The 20832-nt window shown below is 40.2% G+C and overlaps 1 protein-coding gene across 5 annotated transcripts in view; it reads left to right on the top strand.

Annotated features, from left to right (window-relative positions):
- The window catches only part of CHL1 (cell adhesion molecule L1 like), a 200602-nt gene that overhangs the window by 140025 nt on the left and 39745 nt on the right, over positions 1–20832 (top strand). For all 5 annotated transcript variants that reach the window (XM_075004833.1, XM_075004829.1, XM_075004834.1 and 2 more), the window contains 9 exons: positions 6640–6771; positions 7188–7325; positions 8342–8453; positions 8904–9070; positions 10680–10845; positions 11827–11951; positions 16818–16919; positions 17126–17323; positions 18379–18449. In XM_075004833.1, coding sequence (XP_074860934.1) covers positions 6640–6771; positions 7188–7325; positions 8342–8453; positions 8904–9070; positions 10680–10845; positions 11827–11951; positions 16818–16919; positions 17126–17323; positions 18379–18449 — 1211 coding nt within the window. The remainder of the gene's footprint in view (positions 1–6639; positions 6772–7187; positions 7326–8341; positions 8454–8903; positions 9071–10679; positions 10846–11826; positions 11952–16817; positions 16920–17125; positions 17324–18378; positions 18450–20832) is intronic.

Here is a 20832-nt window from a genome sequence, read left to right as displayed (position 1 = left end):
ATCATGCTGGATTATGGATATTGCCGCATGAGAGAGTTCCAGATTAGAGAGGTTCAGCCTGTGTAAATATGAAGCTATGTTTTAGTCAAGCGAGACTGCGAAATTAAAGTCTGTAGCATGTGTTATGGAGGAAGTCAGACTAGGAAATCTAATGGTCCTTTTTGGCCTTAAAATTTATGAAAATATTAATTTAGTTAATTAGTTTTAAAAGTGGGAAATATAACAACATGACCAGATCTTGCATTATTTAAGGCATAATTCCTGATCTGTAGAGTAAGGTCTGTCTGTTAAATCCAAGGGATCTTCTTGCATAGGAAAGAGAAATTAAGGGAAACAATCCTGCCCACAACCATAGGAACTTAACACAGTTACAAAGAGCAGTTTTTCCACTTTTAATTATATTTGCTGTCATTTGAAAGTTGTCAGTGTTTTGTCTGCTAGATTACTTCAACTCCCCTGGCCTCTGTCCCTGCCAGGTTGCTCAAAATACCACAGATGAACAATCATCCTCATTTCCTGACACGTGACTCTCTCATCATCTTTGTGGCTTCTTTTACATAGTGCTGAATCTTCCTAGCCTCACTTTCAGGGCTCTTCTGCTCCTGTGATATACGCCAATGCTCATCTCTTACTCTTCTGATTTTGATAATCTTTGTGATTCCTCAGCCTCATTTTCTGAATGCAAATACTATTTTCATACCAGCCCACGCATCTGGAATCATTCCTTCCTCTACAATATGACAGGTGACATCGCTATTCTCTTTCAACCCTCACCCATGCCTCCATTTTGGCTGCTATCACTGATTTCTCTAGAGCACTTCCCATTGATACACCTATCCATTAGAGAACTTACTTGGGGTCATCAACCAGGATGCTGTATCTGGGAACTTCAGATTTCAAAGCACTGGCATAAAGAAGTAACTTCAGTAGCTGGTAGAAGTAGCAGAGGTTACATGATCACTCACACTCAGCCAGCATTTAAACTTTCCCAAATTGTAATATGATAAGATTCTCACAAAATTACTCTAACATGACAATATAACTGACTGGAACTCTGAACTCAAAAGCAAACAAAGTTCCCAAGAGCTAGGAAGGGTCACTATTAACACACTTTTCCTCACTTACTGTTTTGTAACCCCCTACTAGTCTTTCTTCCAGCAGTTATTGACAGCCCCACTGATTAATGTTATTGTTATGCCTGTACTGTCTGTATACCTTAGCCTGGGGGCTTGTCTTGGCTTAGATCTGCAAACTGCATCTCTTGTTCCACAAAGGCTGGGGAGGCCAGTTCTGCCAGAAAGATGCTATCACAAATGGCTGTCTCCAACCCATCTTTAAGTATACATTGAAATATAAATTGAAAAATTTATTCTAGTCTCACCCAGGCTTCCTTTGCATGAGGGTGTTTTTTTTTTTGTTTTTTTTTTTTTGTGAATTTGTCTGCTGCAGCCTTTGGCTAAGGGACATGGATTTTTCAGTGCAGGCCATAAGAGGCTCACGCTTTTAGACCAGAGATGGGTAAATATTAGTCTGTGGGCCCAATCCAGTCAGCCAAGGTTAATCCCTGGCAGGTCCCCAGGTCTATATTTACCTGCTCTTCCACAGAAATTAGGTGATCACAGCACTCGTCTACTCTGGATCACCATTTATAGGGAGGTTGCACTGGTGTGTACATTTTCCTAGTTTATTTATTTATTTATTCATTCATTTACTTATCGTTAAATAATTTATTTTACTGCTGAAGGGAAACAGTGATAAAACCAGTCAGTGCAGCACCTTACAGCAGGCATAGTCTAAACTGGGTGGGTAAGGTAGCAATGCAAAACTCTCCCAACTATGAATCAAAAGTGGGAAACCAGCTAGGATCAAAACCAAGCTTAGCCAGGCATTGCCCCATAGCTACACAGATGAGGAGTAACAGAGTGAGTTTGCAGATGCTTCCTCTTCAGTGCTAAGGGGACAGTCAAGCCTCTGGACCAGGCAGCATGTAACTGTGCTGCATCTGGTACAGAGCAAGAGCAGTGTTTGAAAGTCACAGTGTGATTTCTAGTGCCTGTTGATCCAGTCAAAGGGATGTACACTATTGCTCTTTATGTAGCAGGTTACCGCTCCAGATATGAATGGCCAGAGTCTTGGCTGCACTCACCTACTGCCTTCTCAGAAGAGGGAGGAGAGGCTCCAGCTTGCTGACTCTTCCTCCCTCAATCACTGAGAAAGCTTCAGGGAAGTGGGTAGCTCATGCAGGAGCATGCAGTGGCTCTTTATTTCCCTTTATTGCTGTCTCCAGACATGGAGCAAGGCTCATAATTTCCCCTCAGGGGAAATTTGATGGTATCATTGGGCAATATTATTATTTCAGAGAGGCGAATGCGACGCCCAGCATCACCATGGGACAGAGACACTGAGATATAATTGAAAGACTCAGCAAAAATATTATTCTCTTTTGCCAAGAGCGAAAAAGAAACTTCATTTTACTGAGAGAAATATGCTTGTGTGGTATTAAACCATCCACATCTACCAGCTGCTCAATTTTACTAATCTCTCCTCGCTCCTCCATAGGCAGGAAACCAGAGAGGAAGGACAGTCTTTCGCATATCTACAGAGCATTTTGTCACATGCTGAAGCTGACCAGTCCCTGTGATTTCAGACACCCCCATTTGGTATATTATTATTTATTCTAAAAATGGGGAGGAATGGGATACAACGACCTGGAGTTTTCAAATGCTTCCGTGGCGGAAGTTGCTGAGTCCTAGAAATCATTCCAGATGGTATGGAACGTCTGCACAGTAGCTGAATATTTTAACAATCTGGTTATGGTTTTCCTGCCTGTGAAAACTGAAGCTCTCAGAGCAACTGCAGGAGCTTCTAAAAGTAAAATACAAAAGGAATAACATTCATAGGGTTACTCAGTACACCTACAGTGACAAAAGCTTTGTGATGAATTGTTTTTGTTCATTAACAAGCTAGTCCCCTAACACTATGCTGTGGCCATATAAAGAATGCTTTTTCTGAAAGGTATTAAACTCCTCTCCCATGTAGACGAATTTCAGAAATAAGACTTTGATTTATTAGGAGTCTCCTCCCATGCAAAATGTTAGGCACAACTGAGCCCAAATACTCTCTTTTCTAGAGTTACTAGCCATTGAATGTCCCTAGCATCTATCACAGAGGCACATATCCAGTCTCATTTCTCTCTGCATGCATGACATGCAGACCCATCCATGTGGGGTGGAGGGAGGCAAAGAAGGTAATTGCCCCGGGGCCCAGCAACACAAAAATGCGTGGAGCTCCTGGCACCACCACCGCTATTGCAGCATCAGTGGCGGCTCCCTTAAATGTGCCCAAGCACCATGCCACATGCTCTGGGCAGCACTGAGGGAGGCGGGTGCACCACAGTTCGGGCGGGGCTGAGGTCTGACTGACCCCAGACCCACCCCTTCTGCCAGGGTCCCCACTCCTATTGGCTGCATTGCACACACACCTAACTCAGGGGCACACTTATGATAGGGACAATCCCTAGTTGATGTGAACGAATGTAGCCCTGTTGATTATGATGGAGTTATGGCACTTTAAGGCCTCTGAGGGTCTGATGATTTCTTTTGAAGAATGCGTACAAGGACTGAAAATTAAATAACTAAGTAAATTTGCTATCCATGCTACTAACTAGCATTGCTGTTCTGCCCATTCTGTCACCTTTTATTTGTGTCTAAATCAGAATCTAGCTCTCACTTCAACAATGTGGTATACCTTCAGCTCCTCTTGCTGATACCTAAGCATGTCCAAACAAAATCCCTGTCTCCATAATAGCATTCTCAAGTGATGGCCTTTGCATGCTGCCCAGTTACTAATCCTTTGGAGGGCCAAGATTCAAGAGATTATGACAAAGCATACAAAAATGTTCAGCCAGCAAATTGCCTGACTGCTTGAATATTTTAATCTCTCTTTTCTGAAGAACAACATAGCCTGGAACAGTGGGATTGGGACAGAAAAGCTTGTTGTAGCCATGAGAGTAGGGCAAGGTTCTTTTAAAGAATAAATTGTCATGATGCATTTATTCGTTGAATGTAATCTCTGCCCACCCCCAAATTGCTTATAACCTCCGAAGCCTTTAATTAGCACAGTGCCTGACATCATAACTTTGTTCTTGGTTGTGGTGTCTAGTCTTTATTGTAATAATAATAGTAATTAATAATACAACTAGAGGCAGTATCATTTGGGAAAAAACAAAGAAACAAAAAGTCCCCAAAACCATATACCAATTGTACTCATGATGCCTGTACTCACGGCCTTGTTAAGAGGGGTGAATTGCCCATTGAGGTGGCTGCCTTTACTCACCTTGTTCACACAGGTCAGCAAGTTCCAGGCACAAATGTGAGATTTTGCAAATGCAGTTGGTGCATGTTGGTATTTTGATGCCACATCCATTGTATTTGATGTGTGATGACTGGTGAGGAGGGGCTCCAGGGGAGACACTGGCTATGTGCCTGTGCCCTTGGCCCTCCCCCTCCTTGCCCAGCCGCTGCCCTCTCCCCACTCCTGCTCTGCTGAGGCCCCACCGTTGCTTTGCCCTACCCCTGACTCTTCCCCAGAGTGGTGCAGCTCAAGAACAACATGAGCTAGGACAAGCACATTGCTTTTGGTCTGTGCTGCTCCGGGGAAAGGGCAGGATCACCCACACACTCACCATAAGCATCGTGGGGTTGATGGTGAGTACAGTGGGAGTGCAGGCCGGGGACTGCATGTGACCCCCTGGGCTCCCCCATGCATCACCCCTGGTTGATATACCAATAGGCGTCACATCATCTTTTCCTGATAGGGAAAGTCTTCTTTAGTCTCTTCATGGTGTTGACTACACTTTAATAATGAGAGTGTCTAAGAGACACCTGTAGACTCTCAATTGCACAATACTGATGAGGCAACTCTAGCAGTGTCTTACTTGAAAAAAATAACATTAGGAAAGTAGTTAGACTTAGAATTTTTAGTTCTCCTCTCATTCAGCTCAGCAACTGAACAACAGGTGCTAGCACCATGTGACAGACAACCTCTTTGGACAGCCATCAGGTCTCCATCAAGAACAAATTATCTTGGCCTACATTATGGGAACTTTTGTAGTAAAATATTGTCACTGTCTCATTTCAGTCTTGGTCCTTATCTTCAAAACCATTAATGACCTGGATCCAGCATATCTAAAAGATTGCATAAGGTTCCAGGATCAGGAGTGTTAATAACACCTTCTCAGTCACAATAGAAATTTTTATCGCAACAGTACAGCTCATGTGTTCAAGAGACAGAGCTTTAATGAGGTCCATACTGTGGAACAAGCACCATCAGAGCTCCCCACCTTTCTGCTCCAAGTGCAGAAGTGCTGCTTTGACTTTTTCTAATGTGAACACATAGCAGTGTTTACATATTTAAGAAGGAAAAGAGAGAGCCTCCCAAAACAAAGACTACATCACCCACTCAATTCTCCGTATTATCATAAACATGATCGTGCAACACTGAATTTCTGGCATGACAATGTGGGCACCTTTTAGCACTTGACTTTTGAGTGGTAACAGCTCTATCATGAACATCGAGGACCTATTTCTAAACCCACTGAAATCAATAGAAAGACTTGCATTTACTTCAATGATCTTTGGATCAGGCCCATGGGATCCTAGTTGTCTGGCTAGCATGAGGTTAATGCAAAGGTGTTGGAAAGCACAGGGAACCTTTCTGGCCCATGCAAAGGAGCAAGCATGGCTGCAGCCCCTGTATTCTTTCAGTCACCAAAATATTTCCAAGACTGCAGGCTGTTCCATGAGAGACTTATAACTGTCTCCCATTGTGGTCAATTAAAGCCTCATAGTCTCACATCCAAGGGATGGACTTGCACTGAATAGCAATTTGCATTTTGGATTCATTGCTGAAATGCCCATGCTTCATTTCAGAAATAAGAGTTCTATATTAAGTGGGTTTTCTTTCAGAAACAGTCAAACCAAGCAGCCTTGCCATTTTCACCAGCCTTCCTGTCCTCAAACATTGAGCTTTACACTGGCAGCATGGCGTTGTCACTCAAACACTATCCACTTCCCATAGCCTGTCCTTGGCATTGAATCTTGAAGAACAGCATCTAAACAGTGGAGAATGTGCGTATATCATTTTAATTTTTCTGGTAGAATCTTTTTTATACCTTAAATTAAAAAAGAAAATGCATTTATCCTTTAAAAGAGAACCTGCTTTTCAATAGTTGACTGTGTGTGCCATCTGCTGGAAGACTGTAGTGTTAGCAGCATCTTTGTGAACAGATTGAACCTCTCTAGTCCTGTACCCTCTGGACCTGACCAGTGCCAAATGAGAGAATTTGACAAATCACAGGAGGTCAAATCACATGTCCAACATTTCCACTGCTTACTGGCCTATTAGAAGATATTTAGGGATGAATTAGAGCTAAATAACATTACTGAACACTGGACCCAGCACTGGTGGCTATAAACAAATTTTTTGGGACCATGGGAAACTTGGCCATGTGCATAAGTGGACATCTGCTAATTAAAATCATGACAGATTATGGATGTTGCCAGATAAAATAGTGCTGGATTAAAGAGGGCCAACCTGTAATTGTAACTTCTGCTGAAATGTTATTGTCCTGCTCAACAGAACCTCCTCGGTGGATAAAAAAGCCTACCAGTGGTGTTTATGAGAGAGATTCAAGTGCTTTGCTATTGTGTGAAGCTACTGGCAAGCCTGATCCAATTATAAAGTGGAAACGCAATGGGATGCCTATTGATCGTAAGTATAGACACAAAATAGAATTTGTTCAGACAGCTGGCAAGATTATCTTATACTCCCAGGACAAAAACTGGTACACAGATCCAAATGTGACATAAGATAGTGTATTTCTCTGGTGTAGCAAAAGCAAATACTACATAGTCATAAATATGTGAGTTAAAGCAAAGCAATAATAATATGGAAGCTATAACTGTAATTTAAAGCCCATGGCCAGCCAGTGTATTGTGCTCATCTTTAGCAACATGATCAGACTCTTGCAATAGTAGCAAGCACTGGGACTCACTTAGGTGTTAACCTGAGACTGAATATGCAGCCTGATTGTTTGAATCTTAAATGGAAGCAGTTCAGAAAAACTCCATGAAATTATAAAAGTTATTATCATTCCTTATCTACTGACTTGATTTGATTCTTTTCAGAAAGTACCTTCAGAGGTAGAGTCTCTGCCAGGGAGATCAGCATCACCAGCCTACAATTGCAGGACAGCGCAGTATATCAATGTGAGGCAACTAACAAGCATGGCACCATCCTAGCCACTGCCAATGTGAATGTTTTACGTAAGTACTCCCACAACATTAGACAGCAAATGAAGGGGATGCTGCTGCTGCTAAAGGGCCTGACCCTGCTAACCCATCACTGCTTGGGGAAAAATCATGGGATTAAAGATTTGCACCCTCAAGCTCACAGTTGTTAATGCTTTGCTTTTACCAAAGCTGGCAATTGTTCTACAGCCTGCATCACTAACCCCAAGATTCTAACAAGTTCATTGCAACTTTGCATTAGTCCAGAATATGAAGAGATGATCTTTATAGGGCAATCTGATTCAAACAGCCTTGTATCATGTGGACAACATTATATGTATGATGTAATCACACAATTGCTTGGGTGTATACAATATTTTAAGAATTGTGCCTAGCTCAAAGATATTCATTAAAAAATAAAATGATTGTTGAGTTAAGACCAATGTGGTGGAACCTGGATTGTGCCCTTACCTGTACAATTATCTTAATACACAGATCATTAATCTGGAACTTCAGTTGTGATTATTACTTTGTTCATTTAAGAAACAGTCATAAATTGGGAATTGACTTAATGGAAGAGTCCCCAGAGATGGCAGAACCAGTGTTATTTCTTCATCCAGAAGATTATTTCTGGAGCATGGCCTGGTCCCTCCAGCCCCTCCATGTCATAGAACCAACATCCTGTTGTCTTTTGCAACAGGCTTTCTTGCTGAGTTTACACAGTAGGCCCTGAGAGAGAAGTCAGGGACTAGCTAGAGAGAAGGAGCATCGTCTAAAGGGAGAGTGTGGTAATGGCTTTCTCTTTAAGTAAACACACCAGTCCTTGACCCTTATGATGAGCTGATGGCAATAGCTGCAGAAGCACCTGAGCTACAGTTGCTCTGAGCAGCAGTAGGACAGCAGGAGGGTCCAAAGATAGAATGATTCCCCAGTGAGCAATTCTACCAAACCAGTTACTTGAACTCAGCGTGGCTGCAGGAGGGGACTGAAAAAAAAAACCAGTAGAAATAACTCCAAAGCAGCACATAGCTGACTTATGTTCTGTTTTACAGAAATTCGTCCAGTAGTGCTAACCTCAGACAGCGAAGACTATGCCACGGTCGTTGGTTATAGTGCTTTCTTGCACTGTGAAGTTTTTGCTTCACCTCCTGCTTCCATTACTTGGTAAGCCATTGTTAGTTGTAGCCTGCTGCTTGTTTTCGATCACTGCTTTTATATTGACCATGTTATGTGACTATATGAACAGAGAAACTTTTCATAAGCACCATGTTTGAGTTCCATTTAATGACAAGTGACTTCAGCATGGTGGACTTGAACAAGTCTTTTATCCAAAGATCTCAAGGCAAGGAGTAATACAAAAATCCACAAACTCCCACAAGATCAGATTTGGGAAGATATTGTAATATCCTATCACAATATCTAGAGAGCTGAGACATGGTGCATCTAAAATGACTTACTTGAGAGAAATTTGGTCACTCAGTGACATAGCTGAGAATAGAAACCAGAAGTGATATTTGAGTCGTTGATCTAACCACTACACTTAAATTCCTCCTGATGTGAAAGTATGGCTCCAAGAACATTGACAATAATTGGTAATCATTATTATGCTGTTAGGAGTAGGTATGACAGCACATTGCCACTGGAAGGTCTGCGTTATATTCCATACGGAAATGGCACCTTGGAGATCAGAGAGACAAACAAAGAAGATTCTGGGTCGTACACTTGTTGGGTATCAAATCAAGTTGGAAAATGTGCAATCACTGCCAATCTGGGTGTCAGAGGTAACTCATCATTTTATGAATAGACACATCTTTGAACCCTGTTAAGGCTTTAGGGAAAATGTACTCCAAAAGAGAGGAATTATTCTGTGGTTTATGGACAATACTTGAATCAGAAGGACCCAGTCCCATTAAAGAGAGCAGGATCATGTATAGATGATGCAAGGAACAGCTGTACACCGTGTAATACAAGGAATATGTGAGGATCAAGACAAAGTGTGCATTCTTGCATATTTTTGCATGATTCTTATGCTGTGTAGGCCATGGCAGGGAGGAGGAAAAGAAACGTAAAGCACAAAAAATGTGGCTTAACTTGGTCACAGCTTTATTAACAGGGAACTATCTAGAAATAACTTGTCCACTGCAGATCAATCATTCTTCTGGAACACATAGGACCTACCATGGCACTTCCCTCAGTACATAACCTTTCACATCAGTAAGCTTGTCCCAGCAGCTTTTTTGTCAACAAAATCTGTCCATAGCAGTGTTATGCCTCATGGGTGAGAGGCAGAATGCTGCCAGTGAAAGTGCTGAGTTTTGTCGACAAACTCAACAAAATGCATTTTGTGTGTGTGGACATTCCACCAGTTGTGCAAAACCATGATTTGGTCAGCAAAACTCTTTAGTGTAACTGTAGCGTAACAGTCTTGTTAGGACATATGGGCCATGTCTACACTAGCCAAAAACTTCGATATTGCCATGCAAATGGCCATTTCAAAGATTACTAATGAAGCGCTGAAATACATATTCAGCGCCTCATTAGCATGCAGGCGGCTGCAGCACTTCGAAATTGACACGGCTCGCCACCGCATAGCTCATCCAGCCAGCGCTCCTTTTCGAAAGGACCCTGGCTACTTCGAAGTCCCCTTATTCCTATCTGCTCATAGGAATAAGGGGACTTTGAAGTAGCCGGGGTCCTTTAAAAAAGTAGCCCCATCTGGACGAGCCGCGTCAATTTCGAAGTGCCATGGCTGCCCTCATGCTAATGAGGTGCTGAATATGTATTTCAGCACTTCATCAGTAAACTTCGAAATGGCCATTTGCATAGCCATTTCGAAGTTTTTGACTAGTGTAGACGTAGCCATGGTTTCATGCAAAACCCCTCATCTAATGAAGTGGGTGTTATCCACAAAAGCTTATGCCCTCATAAATTTGTTAGTGTGTAAGGTGCCGAAGGATCTCTCATTGTTTTTGCAGATACACACAAACACAGATATCCCTCTGAAACTTTATTGTGATATTTTTCCTATTTGACTTTAATTAGCTTATCATTTTCTCTGGGTCATTGCCAAAGGCTATTAGAAATAGCATTGGGCATAAAAATTGTAGTCGTGTTTTCTGTCTCATGTATTCTTTCACACACTGTAACAGACCATTAGCTAGGTTGTTCACCTGTGATATTTTCCTATAAACTCCTGATTGACTATATGATCCTCTTTGGTATGAATTGAACTCAAAGGAAAATGCTTTTGTTGGTAGCACAACTTCAAATAAACATATTCCTCCTTATGTTGATGAGTATGTAGAAAAACTCCTTTGAATCTTTTCTTCATTTGAATTGCTTGGTGAACATGTATATTACTAATCAGAATGCCTTTCTGTGATCAACCAGATGCTACAGAACTTGTTGTTACTCCTGAGAACCCACATGTTTTGAAATCACATTCAGTTTTATTGAAATGTCAGTCTGAATATGACTCACACTTGAAACATAGTTTTAAATTATCCTGGAGGAAAGATGGAGATGAGTTGCAAATCAATAGTACAGAAGATGGCAGGTAATCTTGAAAAAAAACCTCTCCTTGTTTTGACTCTGAAACAATTCTGTATTATATGTAACATGGTTAAGTTTATTTCCCAGGTCTAGGATATTTTTTATAACTTTAAATCAAATTTGTGTGTATCACAGCTGTTATTGCTGCACATTTTGGTGAATGCACCTGTGTTCTTCTAAAGATTTAATACCTAGGTAGGTTCATATTTACTTGCTATCCTTGGTGCAGTATTTGTCTCCTTTGGAAGGTACAGCACACAATGAAGTACCAAACTTGGCTGCCTACACTTAATCTTTCACTTAAGTTTGAAATGCTGGTTCCACTGAAGCCACAGTGAGGGGAGAGGGCGAAGCACGTCAGTGGAGCAAGCTTTTCACTCTCAGATTGAGCAAGGGCTGGAAGCTTTAGTTTAAAGAGTATACATGAAAAGCAGTGTGTGTGTTGAGTGACCATGTTCTAAGCACATGAATGAGTATGGTGATGACTGAAATTTGTATAGTTTTGCCATTGTATCTGAGAGGACAAAGATCAGGCCCTTAAACCTTGTGAAGTGTTTGGAATGGACTATTCTGGAGGATTAAATTCCTTTATTTTTGTAGTTACAGATGAGGCAGAGCCCCACACACCTTGCCATTACCTTACAAGCCATAATATGAGTACACACATGCATAAAGACTGAGGGCCAGATCTTCACTAAGAGGTAAATCAGCGTAATTCCATTCAAGACAATGAAGCTGTGCCATTTACCTCAGCAGAGGATCAAACTCCCAAGCTTTAAACAACTACAAAAGCTAATATTCTGAAGTACACTGTATAAAATATTTGCCACTAAGACACAATTTTTAGTAACAGGCATATTCTACAACTTTCCAGATGTGACTGTTATAAAGTCAGGAACAGGTCTTCAGGAAATATAAAAATGTCTGATATGTTTTCTTCCAATTCTCTTGCTCATGCTTATGCAATTTCTTTTTTGTCCTGAAGGATAATTATGGAAATGGATACATTGTTCATCTCAAGTGTGACATTAGAGGATCAGGGTATTTATACCTGTGTGGCTAGTACGTCTCTGGACAGTGCCACAGCTGAATCCCATTTAATTGTCCTTGGTAAGTCATTTCCCTCCAGGTTTGCAGGCTACATCGAAAAGTATAACAATGTAATACTTCAAATTTAGTTTGGTTTATAGATCATCCATTAACTTTGATTGATTAACATCATACTTCTTCACTATCCCTGAAAACTGGGCCGCCAAGCATAATATTGTAATGAAACAGCACACACAATAACGTCCTTCTTGAGATATCCAAGTTCTGGCAGAGCCATACATCATTTGCTCTTGTGCAAGAGGCACTCACACCAAGTGAAAGAGATACTGAAGGCTGGAGGCTCTAGTAGCATTGCTGTCAGTTTGAAGCCACAGAGAGAGAATTTCCCCATCTGAGATCCCACAGAGGTCTCCAGGATATGGCCTATCCATTTGGACTCTGATTCCAGAATATGGTTTTACAGAGGCATCTGTAAGAAATTACAAGTTTTGACCTAGATATGTACATAAGTCTAGCTTGCTAGATGAATGAGCCCCAAACAAGTCTGCAGTGAGGATTGGGAATAGCTTTTATGCAAAGATAGTTATGCAGTTTTATTTTGTTATCTAAACTCCTGAAGCTAAGGTACCTGTATGCTCTCCACTGCTATCGTGGTTAAGTTCCTTACATGATTTAATATACAGATTGAACCTCTCTAGTCCAGCACCCTCGGGACCTGACTGGAGCCAAACAAAATAATTTGCCAGACCCTGGGAGGTCAATAAGGTTTAGCGTCATTACCAACACTTCCACTGCTTACTGGGCTCTTAGAAGACATTTATGGGTAAATTACAGCTAAATAATAGCACAGAATGTGGAGAGCCAGGACTGGTGGCTTTAAACAAACATTACAGGACCATGGAAAATGTGGCCACACCGATGAGAAGAACTACCTGGCAAACTAAATCATGCCTGATTATGGATGTTGCTGCAATGGAGAGTTCTGAACTAGAGAAATTTAACCCATAGCTATCCTCAGCAAATTCCCTGCAAAGTAGGGAAGTTCCATTATCTATGTACTAGTCAATTTCAAAGGGATGCATTTTATCTGCTATAGATAATAAGGTCTTTCAGTTCAAGCTTTTGAGGCTCATGCTTTAAGAGCCTGATGTCCCAGATTCAATCCTTGCACCTGATAATTAACGGCACTTTAGCCTGCAGAACGCTTATCAATCGCTATATATGACTCTTCCACCACTAGAAGGGGACAAAACATCACACAAAATGAGTGTGGTTATACTCCCATTTTACAGAAAGGGAATTAAGGAATTGTCTATACCTGAAAGGCTACATTAGCACTATTTATGCTAACTGGAAAGGTTCTTCCACATCCCTCTATGTAATCAACCACCCTGAGAGATGGTAGCTAAGTCAATGATGTGGGTTTTTTCACATCACTGAGTGCCATAGCTACATCAATCCAACTTTTTTGTATAGACCAGGCTTAAGGCACAGGGAGAGTAAAAGATCTGCCCATGGGAAACTAGTGCAGAGATGAGATGTAAACCCAGCTCTCCCAAGTCCTATACGGTAACGTGTAATCCATTTTTTCTGATCCTGCTGTGGACTCTATGGCTGCGTCTACACGTGCACGCTACTTCGAAGTAGCGGCAGTAACTTCGAAATAGCGCCCGTCACGTCTACACGTGTTGGGCGCTATTTCGAAGTTGAAATCGACGTTAGGCGGCGAGACGTCGAAGTCGCAAACCCCATGAGCGGATGGGAATAGCGCCCTACTTCGACGTTCAACATCGAAGTAGGGACGTGTAGACGATCCGCGTCCCGCAACATCGAAATAGCGGGGTCCTCCATGGCGGCCATCAGCTGGGGGGTTGAGAGAGACTCTCTCTCCAGCCCTTGCGGGGCTCTGTGGTCACCGTGGGCAGCAGCCCTTAGCCCAGGGCTTCTGGCTGCTGCTGCTGCAGCTGGGGGTCCGTGCTGCATATACAGGGTCTGCAACTAGTTGTTGGCTCTGTGTATCTTGCACTGTTTAATGAAAGTGTGTCTGGGAGGGGCCCTTTAAGGGAGCGACTTGCTGTTGAGTCCGCCCCGTGACCCTGTCTGCAGCTGTGCCTGGCTCCCTTATTTCGATGTGTGCTACTTTGGCGTGTAGACGTTCCCTCGCTGTGCCTATTTCGATGTTGGGCTGAGCAACGTCGAAGTTGAACATCGACGTTGCCAGCCCTGGAGGACGTGTAGACGTTATTCATCGAAATAGCCTATTTCGATGTCGCAACATCGAAATAAGCTATTTCGAAGTTGGGTGCACGTGTAGACGTAGCCTATATTATACAGCCTATGTGAAGCCCTGCCGAAGGATCTGTGAACTGGTGGATTGACATGCAATCCACTGAAGAATCAGCCAAAGTCTTTATCCAGGGGGATTGGATGTTAACAGAAATATTATTTTAAGGGCAAGTTTTTGTTTTAATTTAATCCATTTATTTTCTTGGCAGAAGCTGCAACAAAATTTAAGTCACTCACCTGCAGGGTTTTACATTTACTTCATGTTTTAATGACAAATACTGGTATTCAATAAAAAGTAAATTAACAGCATGACATGTCATTTATTTGCAGTACTGACCTTTTAAAATACTGTGTAATTCAAGCTGTTTGGTTATTTGTACACTATATATGAAAAAAATCATAAAGGGCTATATTCCCTTTTTCACAGTATGCCTGCTTAGGTGCAAATATGGTCTTGATCCTTTTTTGTTTTTATTATATATAAAAGTATTTTAAACATCTGTGTTTTTCGTACTAAAAATTCAAGCCTTTTCTGTTCTTGAAATGTCTACAATGACTAGACAACTAAGGCCGCTAAAAACAATATACCACAATTTAAATAGGAAGGAATATTTTGTTGGACTTTTTAAAACAGATGTTTTTTATTAACAGCCATCAATGATTACTGGACATATTGATGAATATCTTTGTTAAAAATAGAAGATCGCTGTCTCTCTAAATAAGATCTGAGGCCTTGCAACAGGAATGTTCTAAGACTCCAAGAAGACCACTAACAAAACTGAGGGGCTACCGCTACATTACAGCACTCTGTCAAGGCAAGAGATTTCCCAACAAAACTTGTGTTGACAGAGTGCAGCCACACTCTTAAGTAAATCAGGAGAGCACTCCACTCTGGATTACCTGGCTGCTCTCTTAACAAAACAGGCACCCAGAAGCACAGCAGACAGTGCTGCTCATTGTTGTGGATGCCCTGTCCGGCATGGGAGCCCCCTCCCCTCCCCCCGGAGCATTTACACAGCTTTTTTGTCAACAGAATCTGTTGACAGCAGCGCTATGCCTCATGACTGAGAGACAGAATGCTGCTGGCAAAAGTGCTGCATTTTGTCAAGATACTGTGTGTATATGCTCCACCAGTTTTGTAGCCAAAACAGGGGCTTTGCCTACAAAACTTTCTAGAGTAACCACAGCCATGGAGACCATACTGTATATTTCTGATATTTCAAAGGCATAATACAAGTAGGGAGGAGAAAAGTAGTAGGTTGAGGTGAAGAGTTTTTCTAGCATTCTTTATACATTACAAGCATGATAAGAAGGCACAGCCTTGCTCCAAAAGAAGAAAAACCTTCTGCTTTCAACTTTATTTCACTTTACAACAATGGAATGACACTCCTAGTTTTAGCCAATTATATAGGTGACTTGACTGATGCTCAAAGAGATCAGATTTGCTCAAAGCCACAGACCCCTGCTCCTTAACCTGTTTAATTACTATGTCACATTCTCATAGATAGAAATATTTCCACTCTGAGGGCTGAAGAACATATTCATAACAAACATCATTTTTAACAGGATTTTTTTTTTTATTTCTTTGGTGGGTTTTTTGTTTGTATTTAGATGTTAATTTCAGCAAGCACCACTACAGTACTGCTACCATATGAGAAAAATGTATGGCAATACTGACTAAACAAGTCTCAGTAATGGATGAAGATAAACATCTGTCAGTCTGAATAAGCCCGTATTAAAAGCATTCGCTGTAGGGTATGATTTTTTTTTCACAGAGATACGCTATCCCAAATTATAGATCATCTCTATTGCCTTTCATAATCTTGTTGAGAAACACAAGCTCATTCTGCAAACATGTCTGTCCTCCCATGCTGTTTTCCTGCTCTCCTGCTGGTTAATCCATCTCTGTATATGAAGCCTTAAAACTTCGCAAGTCTGATTCTGTATAATTAGAACATCAGCTCTGGCACAAACATTGCATATAATGGAGCAGTTGCTAGTGTTGAAATAACCCTAATGAGGGCTTAAAAGTTATCTTCATATTCCTTAGATGAGACATCTAGACAGGTTGTTACTACACACACACATATATCTGAGCACCCAGCTGGCTTTTTTTCCTGTCCTCTAGCCAAATAGGTGATGAACTCTTCTTCTGTAACATTGTACAGAGCTGGATGGGGACTTCACCATGGATGGTTCTCTGTAGGGGTATAGGTTTAATAGTTGGTGAAGTTCACTGTTCTTCCCCCATCACTTTGGTTTATACCTGAGTAAACCAAAGTGAAGCAAATGCAAGTTTTCTGCTAAAATCAGCACAGAGATTTATTGTTATGCAGGCTTTATGTTGGTTATGAAAAAAAATCTATTGCCCTACTTATGATGATAAAAGTACATAGAGATTTCCCTGAAAATGAATATTGCAATTGTAAGGGAGACCATAAAATCAAATGATCCACTTTGTGCTTGTATATGAACAGTGGAATTTTTAAAAGTGATTGTTACTAGCCTACCCATCTCACCATTCAAGCCAATAGACATTGTAGTGTAGTCTTCAATTGGCCAATGCACAGCTCCGTTGAAATCTCAACCTATGTACACACAACTCATTTATCTTTCTGCTATATCCTTTTATTTCCTTAGATGTTCCTGACCCACCTGAAGAACTACTTCTCTCAGAAAAACAGAACAGAAGTGTCAGATTGTCCTGGAAAGCAGGAAGCAATCACAATAGTCCCATTTATGGTATAAAGGAGTTTAGTAACATGTTCTTGCATCCTTTAGGCTTACAGAATGTCATTACAATTAGAATAAACAAAGTTCATGAACATACTTAATTGGTTTTATGTTTAAGTGTCTTTGTCATAAATTTATTTTCTTCTGAGATTGCCTTTGAATTTACATGGGTATTAATTGTAACATCTCTCTCATTCTTATTTTTCCCTTTCCAGAGTCCATAGTAGAATTCGAAATGAATCGCTGGGAACCTGGGAAGTGGCGGGAATTCACAAGAATCCAGGGGAACAACACAAGCATTGTTTTACCTTTGGCCCCTTATATAAATTACCAGTTCCGTGTTATATCCGTTAATGGTGTTGGAAGAAGCAAGGCTAGCGCATCATCAGAACGCTACGAAACACCTCCTGCTGGTATAGACCATCATGTCATTTTCTGTATATTTTGTAGAATAATGTTCAACGGAGATGTTCCATGACGTTTTGAAATCTGACAGGGTTACTTTTAGCTCAGTTTAAGTGATCTGAGACCAGATTTCCATGTCTTTGTGAACACTGCATCCCATGGAAGCCAAATGGGGCTGTATGTAAATGTAGTTAGACTCAAGAGTCTCCGAAACCAAGAGGCCAGTGCTGTGAGTCACACCAGGCAGAAGAGCTGGTACCCTGCAAAATGGCGCATATGCCACACATTTGCCAAAGGTGGCACAGCAGTAGTGTTTTCCTGAACTCCCTGACCCTCAGGAGGGAAGCATACTAAGTCAGGTGCAAGGGTTCTGGGGCTCCAGCTGGTTCTGTTCCTTACAGCCACAATATAGCCCTTATATATACAATCAGTTACTAGATGGGCTCCTTCAAAAGATTTATGGTGAACATCCCAGCAACTCTGAACTTGTCACAAATCGCCATTCACAACACATTTCTCACTGGAACACAAAATGACTAGTTCCTGAAAGTACTGGCATAGGCCAGCGGTTCAGCATTTCATAGTAATTTATGTTGCCCCAGCTTTTTATTTTCTTTAGCTTTTTTTCCCTTTGTATTATCTCAGTTCCTTAGCTCTGTATAACACACTAAAGACACACCTTCTGTTTTTCCGTTTCCAGCAGGGGAAATGAATCTTCAGAATAATCCCCCTACACCTGGTGCTCTGAAATCCAAAAGTCAGTTTAGAGAGATTGACTAACATTAACCAAGAAGGCTGCTCAAGATTAGACCATATGAACTCCATATATATTCCCTAACTTTCCTTGTTCCAAGTAATTACGTTTAATTGAGGGTTCGATATTTATGTGTTAGGTTACTGTCACAAAGCCGAATCATTTTGAGTAAGGAAATTAGCCTGGAACTTTTCCTAGTTGTTTTGTGAAAATGTAGGTCACTGGATGGTGCAGAGGGTGGGAAAGCGGAAGAAAGTGTTAATGAAGTACAGAGGGTATAAAGTAATTTTATTCATTCTCTTGTCACAGCTCCAGACAAGAACCCTGAAAATATCCGAGTTGAAGCTTCTGAACCAAATGAAATGATTATGAAATGGGAGGTAATTTTAAAAGTCCCTATTTGTGATACGGTATGCCAAATAGTTTCTTCTTGAAGTTGAAGGTCCTGAAGCATTACTGAAGTTATTAGGATCACATTAAAAGAGTACCTACATTTCCAATATGGATTTTGTGGGTTTCTTCCTGCTATCTACCTTATAACCACCATCAATAAACTCCATGGCTGACATACAAGAACCACTGAAGTCAAAGGGAAAAATCCTATCCATTGCAATGTGTCAAGGCTTTCTTTCCTTCCTCTACTGTTCAAAAGTACTTTTTTGACACCAGTGTCACAAAAACTGTGGATAAATGTAGAAGAGTCTGTAACACATGAGTTTATAGCAGGGAGAATAAATCTTTCAAATAGCAAGGGCAGGGGAAGGCCATTTGTGCACGAGTCAAAGGAATCTGTAAAACTGATGACAGAATTCCAGATTTTGTCCATAATTTATGTGTCACTTTATGTTGAGAGGGATATAGTTTCTCTTTAATTCCAAACAAGATTTAATAATCATAGAAGGAAAATATTTTGTGTAATTGGAATAAAACACATTTTGCATTGGATTTGGAAAGATGATTTCCCACCCTGGTTCTGTCAGAAAAGAATCACACAAATATCCATAATCTGAATTTTCATTTTAATTTGGGTGTAGCCCAAAGTGAATGTGGCCCTCTAAGCCTATTGAAGAGTGCTTTCTTGGGAAACTTCAGTCTACAAAATATTCCATAGTCAGTGAGAACAATTCTCTCTCTATAAGTATCTATATAGAGGCAACTACCAACACAGACAGCATATGTTGTTGTTAATTATTTGTATTGCTAGCTAGACATAATCTCTGCCCAAAAATCTCACAATCTATAATTCAGTTGTAGCACCAAAATTAAAGGTGATACTAGAGTACTTTGGATAGGGTTAGATAAATTACATATGGGATTCTATAGGTGCTTTAACATGTTTTTGTGAATAAATATTTTATATGGTTTGCTAGTAGACTTTACTGCAGATATCCTATGCCCGCTGCATATACCGAATGCTTGATTTCCAGCAGGCAATGGCCAGAGATTTGCACACACTGATTCTGCAAAATGATGTCAATCTGCCTAGTTTGGATTAACAGATCAGATGAGTATTAGCACTAGGATTTTCAGACAAGGCTTTGCAGCATTAAGCAAGATCAATATAATAGACGAATGTGTCTGTAATTTACTCTAAACTGGAATTTATTTTCCAGAGTAAATTTTATATTCTCATTTCCTTTATAGTGCCTTGTTAAATGATCAGTTTTCAAAATGCTTTTCAGATTTTAGTCTAGGAAATTTATGTGATAATGCATAAATGCATTAGTGCAATGAAGAAGGCAGCATTTAAATAATGATATTAATGATCATTTTATTAGTCATGTGCTCTTAAACATTACACAACAGTTATAATAAATGGCAATTTAATTAATTATATTATTCATCCAGTTAATTACATAATAATACTAGTTAAGTCAATTTAAGGTTTGATGCAATGGACTCTTTAAACATAGACTTCAAGTGATGTACTGAACTGGAGCTGTTTATGTATGAAGAAAAATTTTGCTTAATTTTTTTTTCTTATATAAACTACAATTAAATTCTAAAAGTAGTTTGACATCTAAAATTCATTGTTCAAATCTAGCTCTCAACAAAACTTTCTCCACACAATTTTTTCCACACAACTTTTTAGACCAAAAATGCAAATTTGGAGACACTGAACTATTTCATGGAGGTCTGTTCAATTTGCCAAATAGTTTTGGTTGAAAAGAAAACTTTAAATGTTTTTATTTGAGTTTTTCCATAGAAAACACTTTGATTTTATGTATCAAAATAAATTTACCTTCTCAAAACATTTTTAAATGGCCAAAACTGAAATATTTGAATTGAATCTTTTTTTGTTTAACCTGAAATTAAATGTTTTTTACTTTTAATTTTTCAAAAATTTCAGAATAGAAATTGTTATTGGTTCCACCTCAAACATTTTTTGTAATTTCCGGTTATTGTCCCAGGTCTACTGAAATCCAGCACAGACTGCCAATATTGGTTTATTACAATATGATGGGCATTTGATGGTCTATATGAAATGAATCTCATGAGCTAAGTGATCAGTTATAGTTAGCAGATATACACATCATCAGGCTCACAATTAATGATGATATTGGTAATCTTACCAATGAAAAACTATGATCAATCTAACTGACAGGCTTCTGCCACTCTTCCATTATTTATTCATTCCACAGGTAACCTCCACCACCACTACTGAAATAAACATCAGCCTTTCCGTTAACTTCAAAAGATATTGAGACTGCTATCTGAGCTATCTGATAAATAAATAACACCTCACATTTTTCATTAAAAATG

The sequence above is a fragment of the Carettochelys insculpta genome, chromosome 11 (genome assembly GCF_033958435.1).
Source record: "Carettochelys insculpta isolate YL-2023 chromosome 11, ASM3395843v1, whole genome shotgun sequence".
Lineage (NCBI taxonomy): Eukaryota > Metazoa > Chordata > Testudines > Carettochelyidae > Carettochelys > Carettochelys insculpta.
This window is presented reverse-complemented; position numbering and strand designations above follow the sequence as displayed.